At 42.9% G+C, this 14,348-nt stretch overlaps 2 protein-coding genes across 6 annotated transcripts in view; both read left to right on the top strand.

Moving 5' to 3' along the window:
• The first annotated feature begins 2,563 nt into the window (after positions 1-2,563).
• LOC130931826 (suppressor of cytokine signaling 7-like) lies at positions 2,564-13,244 on the top strand. Of its 4 annotated transcripts, none has more exons than XM_057860935.1 (11): positions 2,564-2,623; positions 3,128-4,320; positions 4,390-4,430; positions 4,521-4,619; positions 5,163-5,285; positions 10,242-10,366; positions 10,432-10,600; positions 10,661-10,789; positions 12,473-12,608; positions 12,685-12,800; positions 12,907-13,243. In XM_057860935.1, exons 1-10 carry the CDS (start codon positions 2,579-2,581, stop codon positions 12,773-12,775), a joined length of 2,151 nt encoding a protein of 716 aa, XP_057716918.1. In that variant the 5' UTR covers positions 2,564-2,578; the 3' UTR covers positions 12,776-12,800; positions 12,907-13,243. The 4 variants fall into 4 exon arrangements, with proteins under 4 accessions (XP_057716918.1, XP_057716917.1, XP_057716919.1 ...); XM_057860937.1 differs by lacking the exon at positions 2,564-2,623 and adding an exon at positions 2,881-3,050 and having other exon boundaries at positions 12,907-13,244; XM_057860934.1 differs by lacking the exon at positions 2,564-2,623 and having other exon boundaries at positions 2,770-4,320; positions 12,907-13,242.
• A 13-nt stretch (positions 13,245-13,257) lies between these two features.
• The window catches only part of LOC130931827 (properdin-like), a 32,815-nt gene continuing 31,724 nt past the window's right edge, over positions 13,258-14,348 (top strand). The window contains exon 1 of one of the 2 annotated variants that reach the window (XM_057860939.1): positions 13,258-13,466. In XM_057860939.1, coding sequence (XP_057716922.1) covers positions 13,403-13,466 — 64 coding nt within the window. In that variant the 5' untranslated portion in view covers positions 13,258-13,402. The remainder of the gene's footprint in view (positions 13,467-14,348) is intronic. The other variant, XM_057860938.1, reaches the window with a different exon arrangement.

Here is a 14,348-nt window from a genome sequence, read left to right on the forward strand (position 1 = left end):
TTTAGGCTGCTTCGGACAGCTATGCTTTTGGCCAAGATCGTCGTCCATTGAATATGGTACGCCCAGTGGTGGCTCTGTTTTATTAACGTCTTTATGCGGCAAACTGAAACTCAGCTCACCGTATTGGCGTTGCTCTCTGGCGTTTCTTGGTCCACGTCTTTGGTCCTTGGTTATAGCTCAGTAGTAGTTGTAACTTATGATTATGAAAGCTTAGGTTTGAAAAATTACGTACGTATATCCATCTTGCCTATTCTGTCCTCAGGTGTTTTTTTATGTTTTTGGCGCTAAGCAAAGTAAATGACCGTCTGTAATGTGCTAGTCACATGATCTGTTAGAAAAATAATTTTGACACATTATAAAAATATTTAATTTCATTAAATTTTATTTTATTGCTCTACAACTATTATAGATGACATTTTACCTGCAAAGTCATAATTTTAAATTCATATACAGTGATACCTCGACATACGATCGCTTCGACACACGATCTTTTCGACATCAAACGTAAAATTTGACTCGCCGTTTGTTTCTACATCCGACGACATGCTCTAAATACGACGATCTATGACAGCACCGCTGTTTCTTTGTTTTCCCGCAAGACGGACGCACGGCATATTTTCTAGTGAGAGAACGCAACATGGGTTCCAACAATGTTAGTGCAGGTGGGGAAAAAAAGGAAAAAGGTTATGCTTACCATTCAGATGAAGATGGATATGATAGAAAATATAAGCGTGGGGTGCGCATCCGTGATATGGCTCAACAATACAGCTGTAGACTATCTCCTCCGTTCGCCAACCTTTATAAGTTAAGGTGGCAATTATTATTGTGGTAACATCGGCAAAGAAATAGCCAGCTTCGTCAGGTTTCTAATCATTAATTCTATCAACTTGTGCAACACAACACGGCAAGTGTCCCGCTTTCAGGTACACCACGGAAACACATTTGCCACATTAGAGCCCGGTTTGTCATATTATTACAGGTATTATTTCTATTATTGTATTATTCCGATTTTTATTCATAATTTATTTGTTTTGCTCTTTGTAATTGATATTTGCAATGAGTAACATTAGTATTTATTAAGAATTTAGTGTAGGTTTTTGGGCTGTGGAACGAATTAATGGAATTATAATGTATTCTTTTGGGGAAATCCTGCTCGACATACGACCATTTCGATTTACAAACAAGGTCCTGGAACGAATTAACTTTGTATGTAAAGGTACCACCATATTGGACAGTCAATTACATGCAATGACACAACTTTTCGGCATAGGCGGAGTTTGACTTTTGGGGCAGGGTGGCACAACATGTTGATGACCTCAAAACGCAGTGTCAGCAATAAAATTAACTTACAAGAATATTTATAATATAATAAGTTGACAATGAGTGTTTTTTGTTTCCCATCATTCTTGAGAGGAATTGTAAATCAGGCTGCTTAGGCAATACTTTTCGCCAAGATCGTCAACCATTGAATATGGTACGCCCGCCAGTGTCATGCCAATGTAGTTACCCCAGTCAAAAATTGTATCCCCTGGGCGGAGCCTATTGGAGGTAGATTGGTGTCTTTGTTATTCAATCAAAATAAATATTTTCAATCAAAAAAAAAGGTGCTTCAATTAAAAAAATGTGCTTGAATGCAAAAATCAATTTGAAACTCAAAAAAATGCATTTGAAAGCTATTTTTTCTTTGATTGAATTTTTTTTTTTTTTTTTGATTGAGGCAACTATTTTGATTGAAGTAATGTTGATTTGTGTTTTGTCCACATTTTGGCTAGGACGTTTTTGTCATATTCAATCAAAAAATAAGTTGCTTCAAAAAATATGTATTTTCAAAAAGAAAAATCACTTCAATCAAAAAATGAAAAGTTTCAATCATAGAAAACGTTTTCAAATGCGAAAAAATATTGAAAAATTTACATTTGAACACTTAATTTTTCATTAAAAAAAAGGTTTGATTGAAGCAATCCTTTTTGGGCCATATTTTGGGTAGGACATTTGTGTCTAAATCATTCAATCCCCAAAAAAGTTGCTTCAATCAAAAAAAAAAAAATATTTTCAATCGAAGAAAAAAATCATTTGAAAAATAAAATTACCCTCCCCCAATTTTTATTTTATTTTTTTTTTAAATTTTATGCAAAGCAAATGACCGTCTAAGGTGCTATTCACATATGTTCGAAAAATAATTTCGACGCCATTATAAAGATATATTTTTTTGTTCATTTCATTCATTTTTGTTGCAGTTTTATTGCTTTACAATTTTTATAGATATAGGAAAGTCAATTTCATGCAATGATACATTTTGGCCACCAGGGGGGCCTTGCCCCCCCTTAAAATCAGCTTACGCTTTTCGGCGGGGGGGGGCTATGTATTAAAATTAAACTAGGTAAAAAGTACACAGAATAATCTTTTGTTAATGGCCGTCTGTAATTCATGTTTTGTTTACATGCGTTTCTATCCTCGTGTTATTTCTTGACCACAGTATTAGTGACAGCGATAGACCTGCATTCCATTTGAACTGGTTGGCTTTCGTTCAAATGGACTGAACGTCTTCAGTCAAGCAGCTACTGAGGCAGCTCCAACAATGTACATAACCAATACTAGAAGACCGTTTCACATACAAAACAAGGTCAGTTAGTAAAATGAATGAAATAAATGAACGAACGAGTAGATAAACGAATTTGGAAAAAGGAATAGAAGTAGGGGATCTATTTACTGCAGAAGTTTGCAGCTCTTATTGATTCATTTTATTTATCATTTTGATGTGCACGTGCGTGCCTGACGAAGGAGTGACGCAGATGCTGCGCACGCGCACGCTGCCTCGCGTCCATGTTGTGTTGGCGGACGGAGGAGGCTAGTGCTAACGGCTAACATAGCCAGCGTCCTCCTCTATTCCTTCTTGTAGTTATCGTTGTTGGTCTCGGAGGCCGCGGGTCGGGCAGGCGGGCGGACATGTCTCCGGGCCGCCGCTGCCGTCCCCCGCCGGGCGGCCACCGAGCACCGTCGTCACGGCTCCCACAGCCCTTCTCTTTGAAGCAAAGCTAAGCCAAGCTAAGGTTAGCCCGCTAAGATGAGCGACCAAATGTCTCCGGACTTTGTGTTGATGCGCCTCCTCGTCTCGCACCTGGAACAGCCCGAACACGTCACGTCCGGAAAAGGGGCTCTACCTCACGCCGTCTTCGACGTGGACGCCGGGGGCCCCCCGCAGGACATAGGATCCGCGTCCCCGCACTACAGCTCCCCTTTGCCCGGCCATGGGGAGCTGGAAGGTGGGTTGCTCTCGCAGGAGAACCCCTCGGGATCCGAGGAGGGCTTGGACTTCCCGGCCACGGGGAGGCAAGGGTCCAGGGCGCAGTTGATGGTTTTCCGGAACCAGCTCATGGACTTCAGTCTGGAGCAGCCCCCACTGGAGGGGAAGGAGACCTGTTGGTCGCACTCTTCGGGGTCAGGCTCGACTTCAGCCGGGGGCGCAGAGGAGCGAGACCCCTGCCACCCACCGTCTTTAGACGAGAACCTTCAGTGGCGTACCGAAGGGTCTGGTCCGTCCGGGTCGGTCCTCTGCCACCCCCTGGCCAAGTGGCCCAGGAAGAATTGTGGCTGTGATGATGAGGAGATGGTCCTGACTCTGAACCCGAGTGCAGAGCGGCTGGGAGGCCAACGAGGAGATGAAAGGGGCCGGTGTTCCTGTCTGCTGGCTGCCAGGGGGATGGCACCGGGCGAGGACCCCAGCGAGACCAGTGACGCCCTGCTGGTCCTGGAAGGGTTAGGGGCGGAGGCTGACGTCAAGGAAGTGGGGACGTGTAGGGGGGCGGACCCTGTGTTTTGCAGTGGGACCCTCAGCGGGCTGATGCAGCAGGTCCACAGACTAGCTGGAGAAGCGGGTGTCTGCACCCATCAAACTTGGAGGCCCCCTGCACCTGTCCACGGTGCCCCCTGCAGCCAGATTGGAGCTTCCCCTGCCGGCCCCCCGTCCCCAGAGCCGCGGCGTCACCTGCAGCATCAGTCGCGCTCCCAACCCCAAAGCCGGGCCACCACTCCAAAACTTGGCTTGGCAGCAGGGGGGCGCTCGGCTTCTCCGCTGGTGGTCCCGGAAGGGGACCCGGGCGGAGAAAGGACGTCCAGGGGTAAATCCAGGAAAGGGGGGTCTCTGAGGGTGCGCCTCAGTAGACTGTTTCGTACTAAGAGTTCATGCGGGGGTGCCGGAGGCCTTCTGGACAAGAGGCCGTCCCTGGCTTCGACCACATCGTCGGCGGGGAGCCTGGTGGACATCTGGGGTTCCACCGGTCTGTGGGGGTCTACCTGCGGCAATGCGCAGGACTGTGGCAGGTAGGTGATCGATGGGCAGTTCAGAAGGTCGGCGTAGTGAGGCGCTAACCCTAACTTCCTTTCTGTTAGAACACAGACACCCACGCTGACGTGCACGCCGCCCTTCACCGGTGAGAATACTCGTGGAGTTGTCGCTGTGATGTCACTTCCTTACTTGTGCGTAATGGCGCTTCCTGTCTTTTCTGACTTTGTGCATGAAGGTGAAACGGTCTCTTTGGTGGACGTGGAGATCTCTCGGAGGAATTGTCTCCACCCTCCGACGCCTCCACCTCCACCCAGACGCAGCCTCAGTCTGCTCGGTACTACTTGCGTTTCTTTATTTCTTCTCCTTCATGTCTTCTTCCTGTTTGTTTCCACTTCTCAGTTTCTGCTATCTCTGTTTTCTTTTCTTAGCTTTTATCACATTCGGGCTGGATTTTTGCACTTTGACTTTGGAGTCAGCTAGTTCTCCCTCAATCTCCAGTTAGCTGGCCTGTTAACTAATTAACTGCCATTGACAGTGATAAACGAACCAGACTCACCTGAAAAAGATTTTTTTTTTTTTTTTTTTTTATTACATTGAGCACATAGCAACTTTGGTATACTGTATTATGGTCGTGTAGTATAAGCATTGATTCTATGGAGAACAACTGACGAGTGGGAGAGCTGGCAGAGATCATTCGCTGCCATCCTTTCCATGTCAAAATAGATTGGATGCCTAACTCTGTCACTGGCAGCCATAAATTAATGTTTGCCCCGATAGTGGTACGTGCTGTAAAATGTTAGACAACTGTTGTACATCATTTCCTCTTTGGTTCCTTCCTGCTCGCAAGCTCACGTCGGTCTCATTTTCTCTGTTTCAGATGATTTGGGGGGTGCGCCTTCGCCGGGAGTTACGTCATCAGAGCGCATCGACGGGGCCTCGATGCAGTCGCTGCCTCCCCGACCCTCCCTGTCAACCATCCAGCACAGCTTGAGTCTGAATGGTGGGTAGTGAAGGGTTGTCAAACAACTGAAATTCACAATACGATAAATCTTGTGGACGAGGCAATGTTATGGTTATGTTAGGGCTGGTGTCAAAAATAAATATTGAACTTTACCCAACTGCATGTAAACACGGCTTATGCATCGTGGTTTAAAATCTATTTCAAAACTGATTTTGCACAATTCCGCCTCTTTGTCATTTAAAATTGACTAAAGTGTCAGGGAAATTCAAGTTTAAACCCCAAGACAAGTAGCAATCGATAGCTCAAATATGAGAGGAATGAATCAGACCTAGCCAAGCATTGCCTGCTTCGAAGACTTTATATAAAACTTGATATATATCAAGGATACAATAGCATGATCCGGCCGTGAGCACGCAGGAGTACAAAGAGGATACACAAGTCAAGGGTTTGCATATGCTTGTTGAAAGAGCATTGCTTACTATGAAAATGATACCTACTATGAAAGCAAAAACGAAACTTATTACAGCCCACCTCTGGTAATTTTCTGCTGAAAAACATCGTGAGTTGCGACTTTGGGAACTTAGCCGTAGCTGGCACGAAAGGGAGTAAAATCTGATAAGACAGTCGACAGAAACTCTTTGTATTATGTTCAAAGAAATACACAGCCTCACAAATGAATATAGGTATCACAGCAGTTATGAGTTTTATAAGCATGAATAAAATATGCTTTCACACAAAAGCCTACTGAATAATGTCGCTTTGATTTTTACACGCATTATATACAGCGGTACCTCGACACTCGATCGCTTCGACACACGATCTTTTCGACGTAAAATTTGACTCGCCCTTTGTTTCTATATCTGACGACATGCTCGAAATACGACGATTTATGACATTGCCGCATTTTGTTTTCCCGCAAGACGGACGAGCGGCGGATTTTCTTGTCAGAGAAATCAACATGGGTTCCAAGAACATTAGTGCAGGTGGTGAAAAAAGGAAAAAGTTGAGGGTTACCATTGAAATGAAGATGGAAATGATAGAAAAAAATGAGCGTGGTGTACCGTCCGTGAACTGGCTCGTCAATACGACCGTAGAATGTCTACAGTCTCGACGGTCCTCCTTCGACCTCTGCTCGCCAGTCCTTATAAGTTAAGGTTACATTTATCTTTGTGGTAACATCGCCCAAAGAATCGCCAGCTTCGTCAGGTTTGTAATCATTTATTTCAGAACTTGTGCAACACAACATGTCTACTGTCTGCCGCAGCTGAACAAAGTGAAAGTAAAATGCCCCCTCTCACTCTGTTAAGTCAGCCACGCGGTGCGTTCAGGCACACCACGCAAAACACATCAGCCACATTAGAACGCGATTCTTTACGTTATTACAGGTGTTATTATTATTACTCTTACTATATTTTTATTCATAATTTATTTGTTTTGCCCTGTGTAATTACTATTTGCAACAGTACCAGCAGCATTCATTAAGGATTTAGTGTAGGTTTTCAGGCTGTGGAACACATTAGGGCAATTATAATGTATTGCTATGGGATCCTGCTCGACAATTGACCATTTCGACTTACAAATAAGGTCCTGGAACAAATGAACTTCGTATGTATAGATACCACTGTATGTCTATTTTAGAATTAAATTTTTTGTTCAGATACAGTGGTACCTCTACATACGAAATGAATTCGTTCCAGGACCTTGTCGAAATGGTTGTATGTCAAGCAGGATTTTTCCATAGGAATATATTATAATTAGGAGTGGGAACCTCTTGGTACCTCACGATACGATACGATTTGCGATACAAAGCTGACGATATGGCGATACAACGATTATCGATACACTGGTCAGGAAATCATTCTAGAATATTCTACAAACAACTAATAAACAGAAAAACAAGCTTCTGCTGTGAATTGGAATGAGTTTATCACTAGTAGACGTCCAATCCATTTGAACTGGGAGGGTGGCAGCGAATGAAGATTCGTTCATTGGCTGCCATCCCTCCCACTTCAAACAGATGAACGTCTATGGCCATCACTGGCAGCTAATGCCAGGCTATGAGGTAATTTTGAGCTATTTAAGGTCATTTACCTGTTGATTTTCAGTAACTTTCTGTTGATTTTGGGGTATTTTACGGGTCACTTCCTGTTTATTTTGAGTTACAGAACAGGAAGTGACCTGGGAATCACCCAAATGGATAATCAGTGACTCAAACTCAACAGGAAATGACCTGTATATCCTGAAAATCGGACAGAATGGCTGTGAATGCTCTGGTTTCGAATTAACGAACGTTCCCAGTCTAAATGGATTCGGTGTCGTGCAGCGTCAATGCAGCCTTAGAGTTAACTGAGACATTATTATGGTGGAAGATTTTGGTAGCCACTTGTTGGTTCCTTTTTATTTATCTATTTTTTAGACATTGACACCTTTTTAAAACGATATCTCGATTCTTGGCAGGAGCATATCGATAACCTTTTGTGATACAAAGTATCACGATATATCACCATTTCGATATTTTGGCACACCCCTAATTATAATTCCATTAATTTGTTCCACAGCCCAAAAACCTACACTAAATCCTTAAAAAATAATGCCGGTACTATTACAAATGGCAATTGCACAGAGCAAAACAAATAAATTATGAATAAAAATGTGAATAATAATATTAGTAATAGTAATAATAATAATACCTGTAATAATGTAAAAAATCGGATTCTAATGTGGCTGATGTGTTTTGCGTGGTGTACCTGAACGCACCGCGTGGCTAACTTAACAGAATGAGAGAGGGCATTTTACTTTCACTTTGTTCAGCTGTGGCAGACAGTAGCCATGTTGTGTTGCACAAGTTCTGAAATAAATGATTACAAACCTGACGAAGCTGGCGATTTTTTGGGCGATGTTACCACAATGATGACTGCAAAACAAATAAAATATAAATAAAAATCGGAATAATATAATAATTATAATAATAATAACATTAATTCCTGTAATAATGTAACAAATTGGGTTCTAATGTGGCGGACATTTTTGTTGTACCTGAACCCACCGCGGGGCTGACGTGCCAGAGACAGAGCGGTGAGCTTGAGAGTTTCACTTTCAATGTTTTCTTGAGAACACCGTCAATTGCGACAGAAAATAGGTGTTTTTTGTTGAATACCGTAATTTCCCGAATATAACGCGCACTTTTTTTCCCCAAAATCAACTTGTAAACTCATGGTGCGCATTATAAACGGGTACATGGATGGAGACAGAAATATATATGTATTACATATATATATATATATAAACCGATTTTTTTTCATTGACACGGCCACGTTGTGTTGAAGAAACGTATGCGGCGACCCGTTGCCGACCATTACGGTACGTGACGTCACCATTTTTTTTCGGTAATACTTCACTCTAATCGGCCGAATGATTTCGTCTGTGTTAAATTCTGCTTTTTTCACTCTTCATAAAGCACAGAATTTAGTTTCTTGAACTCATTTGAGTCGACGTTTATTGCAGCTCCGCAATTCGGACCATAACAAATGTAAGGACACACACTTCCTGTGTCCGTCAACTATATCGGTCCCTCGGGAAACTCAAACCCAAATAACAATAGATTCCTTTTGTTACTGTCGTGTTGACAGCGATGACCTCTCACGGATTTCCGACTTACGTTCTCACTTTCATTTTACCGTATCAATCCATGGAAGAAACATTTATTCATCATGAGGAAACGAGCAAGTTATACAGCAGCCTTTAAAAGAAAAGTCACATCTGTTTTGTTTTCTCCTAGATTCTGGTAAGTTGGAGAAGTTGTCAAATCATATTATTAGCGTAAATATTGTCAGTTTACAGTGATGTTTTGAACTACCAATGTGCTATGCTTGTGCTGTGTTTCACCAGTCAGTAAAATGACATCTCTGTATATGTACACTAGCTCTGTTTTCTTGTATTCTTCTATTTATTGGTGCTAAAATTAGGGTGCGCGTTATAAACGGGTACAATAATTTTCCCCAGATTTTACAAGTAAATGTGGGGTGCGCATTATACACGGGTGCGCCTTATTTTCGGGAAATTACGGTAACTTGTGAAATAAATGATAAAAACGTGGCGAAGCTGGCGATTTCTTTGGCGATATTACCACAATAATAATTGTCAGCTTAACTTACAAAGACTGGTGAACGGTGGTCGGAGGAGGACCGTGGAGATGTATTCTTGCGCCAGTTCAAGGATGCGCACCGCACGCTTATATTTTTCTATAATTTGCATCTCCATTTAAAAGGTAAGCATCACCTTTTTCTTTGTTTCACCACCTTTACCTTTTTGAAACTTTTGTGTTGATTTCTCACACAAGAAAATCCACCGTGCGTTCGTTTGCGGTGCTGTCATGTCATCGTATTTCGAGCATGTGGCGAGTCAAATTTTACGTCGGATGTCGAAAAGATCGTGTGTCGAAGCGATTGTATGTCGAGGTACCACTGTACTTCCTTTTGTAACACTGACCACTAGGTGGTGCAAAGTCACAATTCACCCAAACAGTGAACATAAGTTATCCTAGATACTGGCCGTTTTTGAAAAAGTCCGTATATTGATGGACCTTTTTAAGAAAAATCATCACCCAAACAGTGGACGAAATGGTCATTAAATCAGCTGTATATCGGCCGATCTTGGAAAAAGTCCAAATATCGGCCCGATATATCGGCTGGCCAATATATTGGTGGATCTTTAGCTTTAACGCTTGTGTTTTAGTGCCAATGACGGCGCTAGATTACCAATTCAATTTGTTTGGGAGGGTTGTCAGTGGGTAATTGTCTTGGCAAATGGACATCCTCAGTCAAAATGAATTATACGTCAAGCACCATCAATGGCAGCCATGGATTTAACATAGACACTATTATAGGTTCTTGGTAGGGGTATAGCGATAACCTATTGGGGTACAAAGTATCGTGATATATCACTATATTGTCACACCCCTCACAGTTATATTGCCATTCTGCTGTCTCTTCTCAGACTCGTTCCCGCGGGTTCCGTCCAGGCCCGTCCCTCACCTGCCGGCGCCCCGCCTAGCACCTCGCTGCCCCCCGGAGCATCCCGACGCCGGCAATTTCGCCAGCAGCCTCCGTGAACTGGAAAAGGTGGGGGCAGTCAGTCGATGTGGAGTGGGCATTTGTGTAAAAATGTGCTTATGCTCCTCGTGCAGTGTGGTTGGTATTGGGGTCCGATGACGTGGGAGGATGCCGAGATGAAGCTGAAGGGCAAAGCGGACGGCTCCTTCCTGGTGCGAGACAGTTCGGACCCCCGCTACATCCTCAGCCTGAGCTTTAGGTCGCAAAGCGTCACTCACCACACGCGCATGGAGCACTACCGAGGTAAAGCTGCGTACAAGCGCCCCATGGGTCATCCGTGACAAGGTGCCTGTGCCCCTTTAGGTACTTTCAGTCTGTGGTGTCACCCCAAGTTTGAGGACCGCTGCCATTCGGTGGTGGAGTTCATTGAACGCGCCATTATGCATTCGAAGAACGGGAAGTTTCTCTACTTCTTGCGTTCACGGGTGCCAGGTAGGCCACCACTCAACTCTCTGCCACCATTGCTACCACCATAAACCAACTTAGAATAAAGTATAACTTTATTAACATTGTTTTATCTGGAACAGAAAAGAGTTAAGGTGCATTAATTTGCCTGAAGAAAAAAAAAATCACATCCAAACTGTAAAAATACACTCGTTACATTTTTTTGACTATTTAATCCTGAAAAATAAAACTTAATAAAATCAATCAATAATAACAAATTCAAATTAAACGACAGTGTCATTGGACAGAGGGACAGTTTTTATTTTTGCTGCAGGCAGTATCACCTCCTTTGCTATGGTAAGGGGTTATTTTGCACTGAGCATGCTAACAGTGCATACTGGTTTACTGCTGTAACATTGACAACGAGGGACGATTGCTGGCAATATTCGGCACGTTTTCACTGAAAAAAATCAAGCGGCTTCTCAGTGTGATCGGATTCTAATGTTTTTAAATAATGTCTTGATTTATATGATTAGTTCTTGACTAGCTCGCCACAACCAGTGGTGCGGGAAGTGAGGTGCTGAAGCACCCTCTGGTGTTGGGGAGGAAAAAAAGTTTTTGGTAAACTTTTCGGGGGGGGGGGGGGGTAAATAAATAAAATGAGCATGGTGCATTTAACTTTTTAGGGATATGTTGAAAAAGTTTTTGTTTTTTTTAGGCCTTACAGCTTAAAAAATAATTAATCTTAATTCATGGCAATTCAAACCATTTATAAAATATGCCATATTTTTCTGTAAATTATTATTGGAATGGAAAGATAAGACACAAGACGGATATATACATTCAACATACGGTACATAAGTACTGTATTTGGTTATAACAACAAATCAACAAGATGGCAATAACATTATTAACATTCTGTTAAAGCGATCCATGGATAGAAAGACTTGTAGTTCTTAAAAGATAAATATTAATACAAGTTATAGACATTTTATATTAAAACCCCTCTTAATGTTTTCGTTTTAATAAAATTTGTAAAATTTTCAATCAAAAAATAAACTAGCAGCTCGCCATTGTTGATGTCAATAATTACAAAATGCTCATGTGGTGCTGAAACCCATAAAATCAGTCGCACCCAAGCGCCAGCAGAGGGCGACAAAACACCGAAAAACACAAGTAACAAGTGGACATTACACTGTGCTGTCATTTTAATCTGTTTGAGCGGGGCATGTGCGTTAAATGTGTCAAATATTTTAACGTGATTGATTTTTAAAAAATAATTACCGCCCGTTAACGCGATAATTTTGACAGCCCTAGTTTTTTTATATAAATTACATGGTCACTTGCTAACGGGTCAAGTTGAATAAGGCACTATTTGTGAAAAGGCGGCGTGAAACCTAGGCTTAATGGACTTTTTAGTTTTTCAAATGTGTCAAGTGTTTCATTGTGCCGTCTAGCTGCCGGGAACTCCCAACACGCACTGTAGGTCAAATAGAACGCTGTCTTTGTTGTAGCCTAATAGTTGTACGTGAACTATCCAGCATGCATGTGTACTACCATTATGTACGCCTTGTAGAAAACGAGCGAGCATGACAAATTTGCTGTTTTTGGATGGGAAAAACTGAAAAAGAGCCCTAGCACCCCCTACTGTGAGTGACTTCCAGCGGCCTTAGGCATATCCAAAGCCCTCAGAATCACTCATCTTGTTGTCTTTGCGTTTTGTGCGTTGAGGTCTGCCTCCGACACCGGTGCAGCTGCTGCATCCTGTGTCCCGCCTAAGCAGCGTCAAGTCGCTGCAGCACCTGTGTCGCTTCTGCATCCGCCAGCTTGTTCGCGTGGACCACATCCGGGAGCTGCCGCTACCCACGTCAGGCTCCGCCGCCGCGTTTATGGCTTGGCAGCCCAGGCGGTTTCTGTGAGCTTCTGTGTCTTCCTGTCTGCAGGCCGCTGATCTCCTACCTGCGCAAGTTTTATTACTACGACCCCGAAGAGGAGGTCAACCTTGCCAAGGAGGCCGACGACGCAGAAACGTAGCCCGCTGGCACGCCCGCCGCGCCGCGTGAGTACCACTCGTCTTTCAGAACTGAACCGACCCCGTTCTATAACTAATTAGTAAAGAAGAAAAATCTTTTTTAACTCCTAATTCATTTTTTGGGACGTTGCAGAATTAACTTGAAGGCGGACAGCCAATTGGCTCCCTCGCTCCGTCCTGCATCCGGGCGGGTTTGAATGCCCTTCCTCGTCTGAGCTGTCTGATTGGCCGGCGATGCCGGCAGCCGCCATGTTTTGGCCGAGACTCTATTCGCGCGGCTTCCTGGATCCTTAAAAAAAGTTGTTCACAGGTCGCCGACGCCATCGCATGCAAAGCGATCCCGAGCCGCGAGTGACGTCCAATAAGCGGGCAGGGCCCGATGACGTCACGTGACCCCATGCCGGGACGCGTCTCTGTAATGATGTCATAATTGTGCGCTGTCAATAAATGTGGGGGGGGCTCCTCGTCACGCTTCCTGTTTGTGTGTCAAAGAGCGTGTCAATCAATCAAAGTTTAAAAGGTGACGTTAATGTGTAACGAAGGGCAAACAGTGTGGGGGCGGAGCCACGAGCGGCCGACGCTTGGAGCGCAAAAAGAAAAGATTCGTCACGTATCACTTGAAAGGCGTCATGAAAAAGCACAAGACTTCGGTTATCATCATCCTCATCTTTGTCATCTGCGTGGAGTCTGCACGTGAGTCTCGCACATGCACATGAGCACTCTTATGGGGAGGGGCCTTTAACTGCACTCCTAAAATGAGTGCTATGACATCTGGATGAATAGCAACCAAGTTAACAGTAGCATTCATAGGTTGTGGTAATAGTGAAGAAAGACATAAAACCTGATGGCACACGTTTCACTCATTAGATGCCATTGACTGCACTAGATGACAGTTGGACTGTGGGTTTTCACTTGTCAGTGGTTAATTTTCTTGCGCCTTCAATGGCACTGAAAGACTGCCAGATTTCCAGTTTCTATTGTTATCAATGGTAGGCAATGAATTTTTTTAAATGATTACTTATTGGAAGCTAACTAGAATTTCTGTTTTCATATAATTGTATCAGTTTTTAGCGGAATATTTCATTTATTTATAATTGTATTCACACAAAAAATACAATAGTTAAAAAAAAAAAAATAGCTGTAATTTAGAAATGGTGTCCACATATTTGGGCATTACATTTGACTAGATGTGGAAAGTCAGTCTATGGTAGGGTGACCATATTTTGATTTCTAAAAAAGAGGACACTCAGCCCAGCCTCAGCCCAGCTTCAAGATACTTGAATTTTACTCGAAGTTTACTCAAAGATGCCTATATCACTTTGATATATTTAAAGTGTGCCCCCTCACTCTGGATGGAAAAATGCAGTTTGAAAATAAATAAATTATGACTTATGAAAAAAAAAAAAAAAAAAAAAATGCAGACCCATAGAAATGTAGTCCAGTCAATACACATACACACAGTAGGCTATGTGCCAACTAAACATTTTTATAAATTACTATCACGACAATTGTCCTTGACAAATTGTTATTCCCATTCAATTGATGTTCTCATTCAATGTTCTAGATTGCACACAA

This window comes from Corythoichthys intestinalis, chromosome 16 (genome assembly GCF_030265065.1).
Source record: "Corythoichthys intestinalis isolate RoL2023-P3 chromosome 16, ASM3026506v1, whole genome shotgun sequence".
NCBI lineage: Eukaryota > Metazoa > Chordata > Actinopteri > Syngnathiformes > Syngnathidae > Corythoichthys > Corythoichthys intestinalis.

What these genes read in the sequence shown, in the direction of transcription:
- LOC130931826 (XM_057860934.1), top strand. Translation starts at nt 3,065, where the DNA reads ATGAGCGACCAAATGTCTCCGGACTTTGTGTTGATGCGCCTCCTCGTC. An exon ending in GTGCACGCCGCCCTTCACCG is followed by an intron (nt 4,431 to 4,520) that starts GTGAGAATACTC and finishes TTGTGCATGAAG; the next exon opens with GTGAAACGGTCTCTTTGGTG. An exon ending in GCCTCCGTGAACTGGAAAAG is followed by an intron (nt 10,367 to 10,431) that starts GTGGGGGCAGTC and finishes CTCCTCGTGCAG; the next exon opens with TGTGGTTGGTATTGGGGTCC.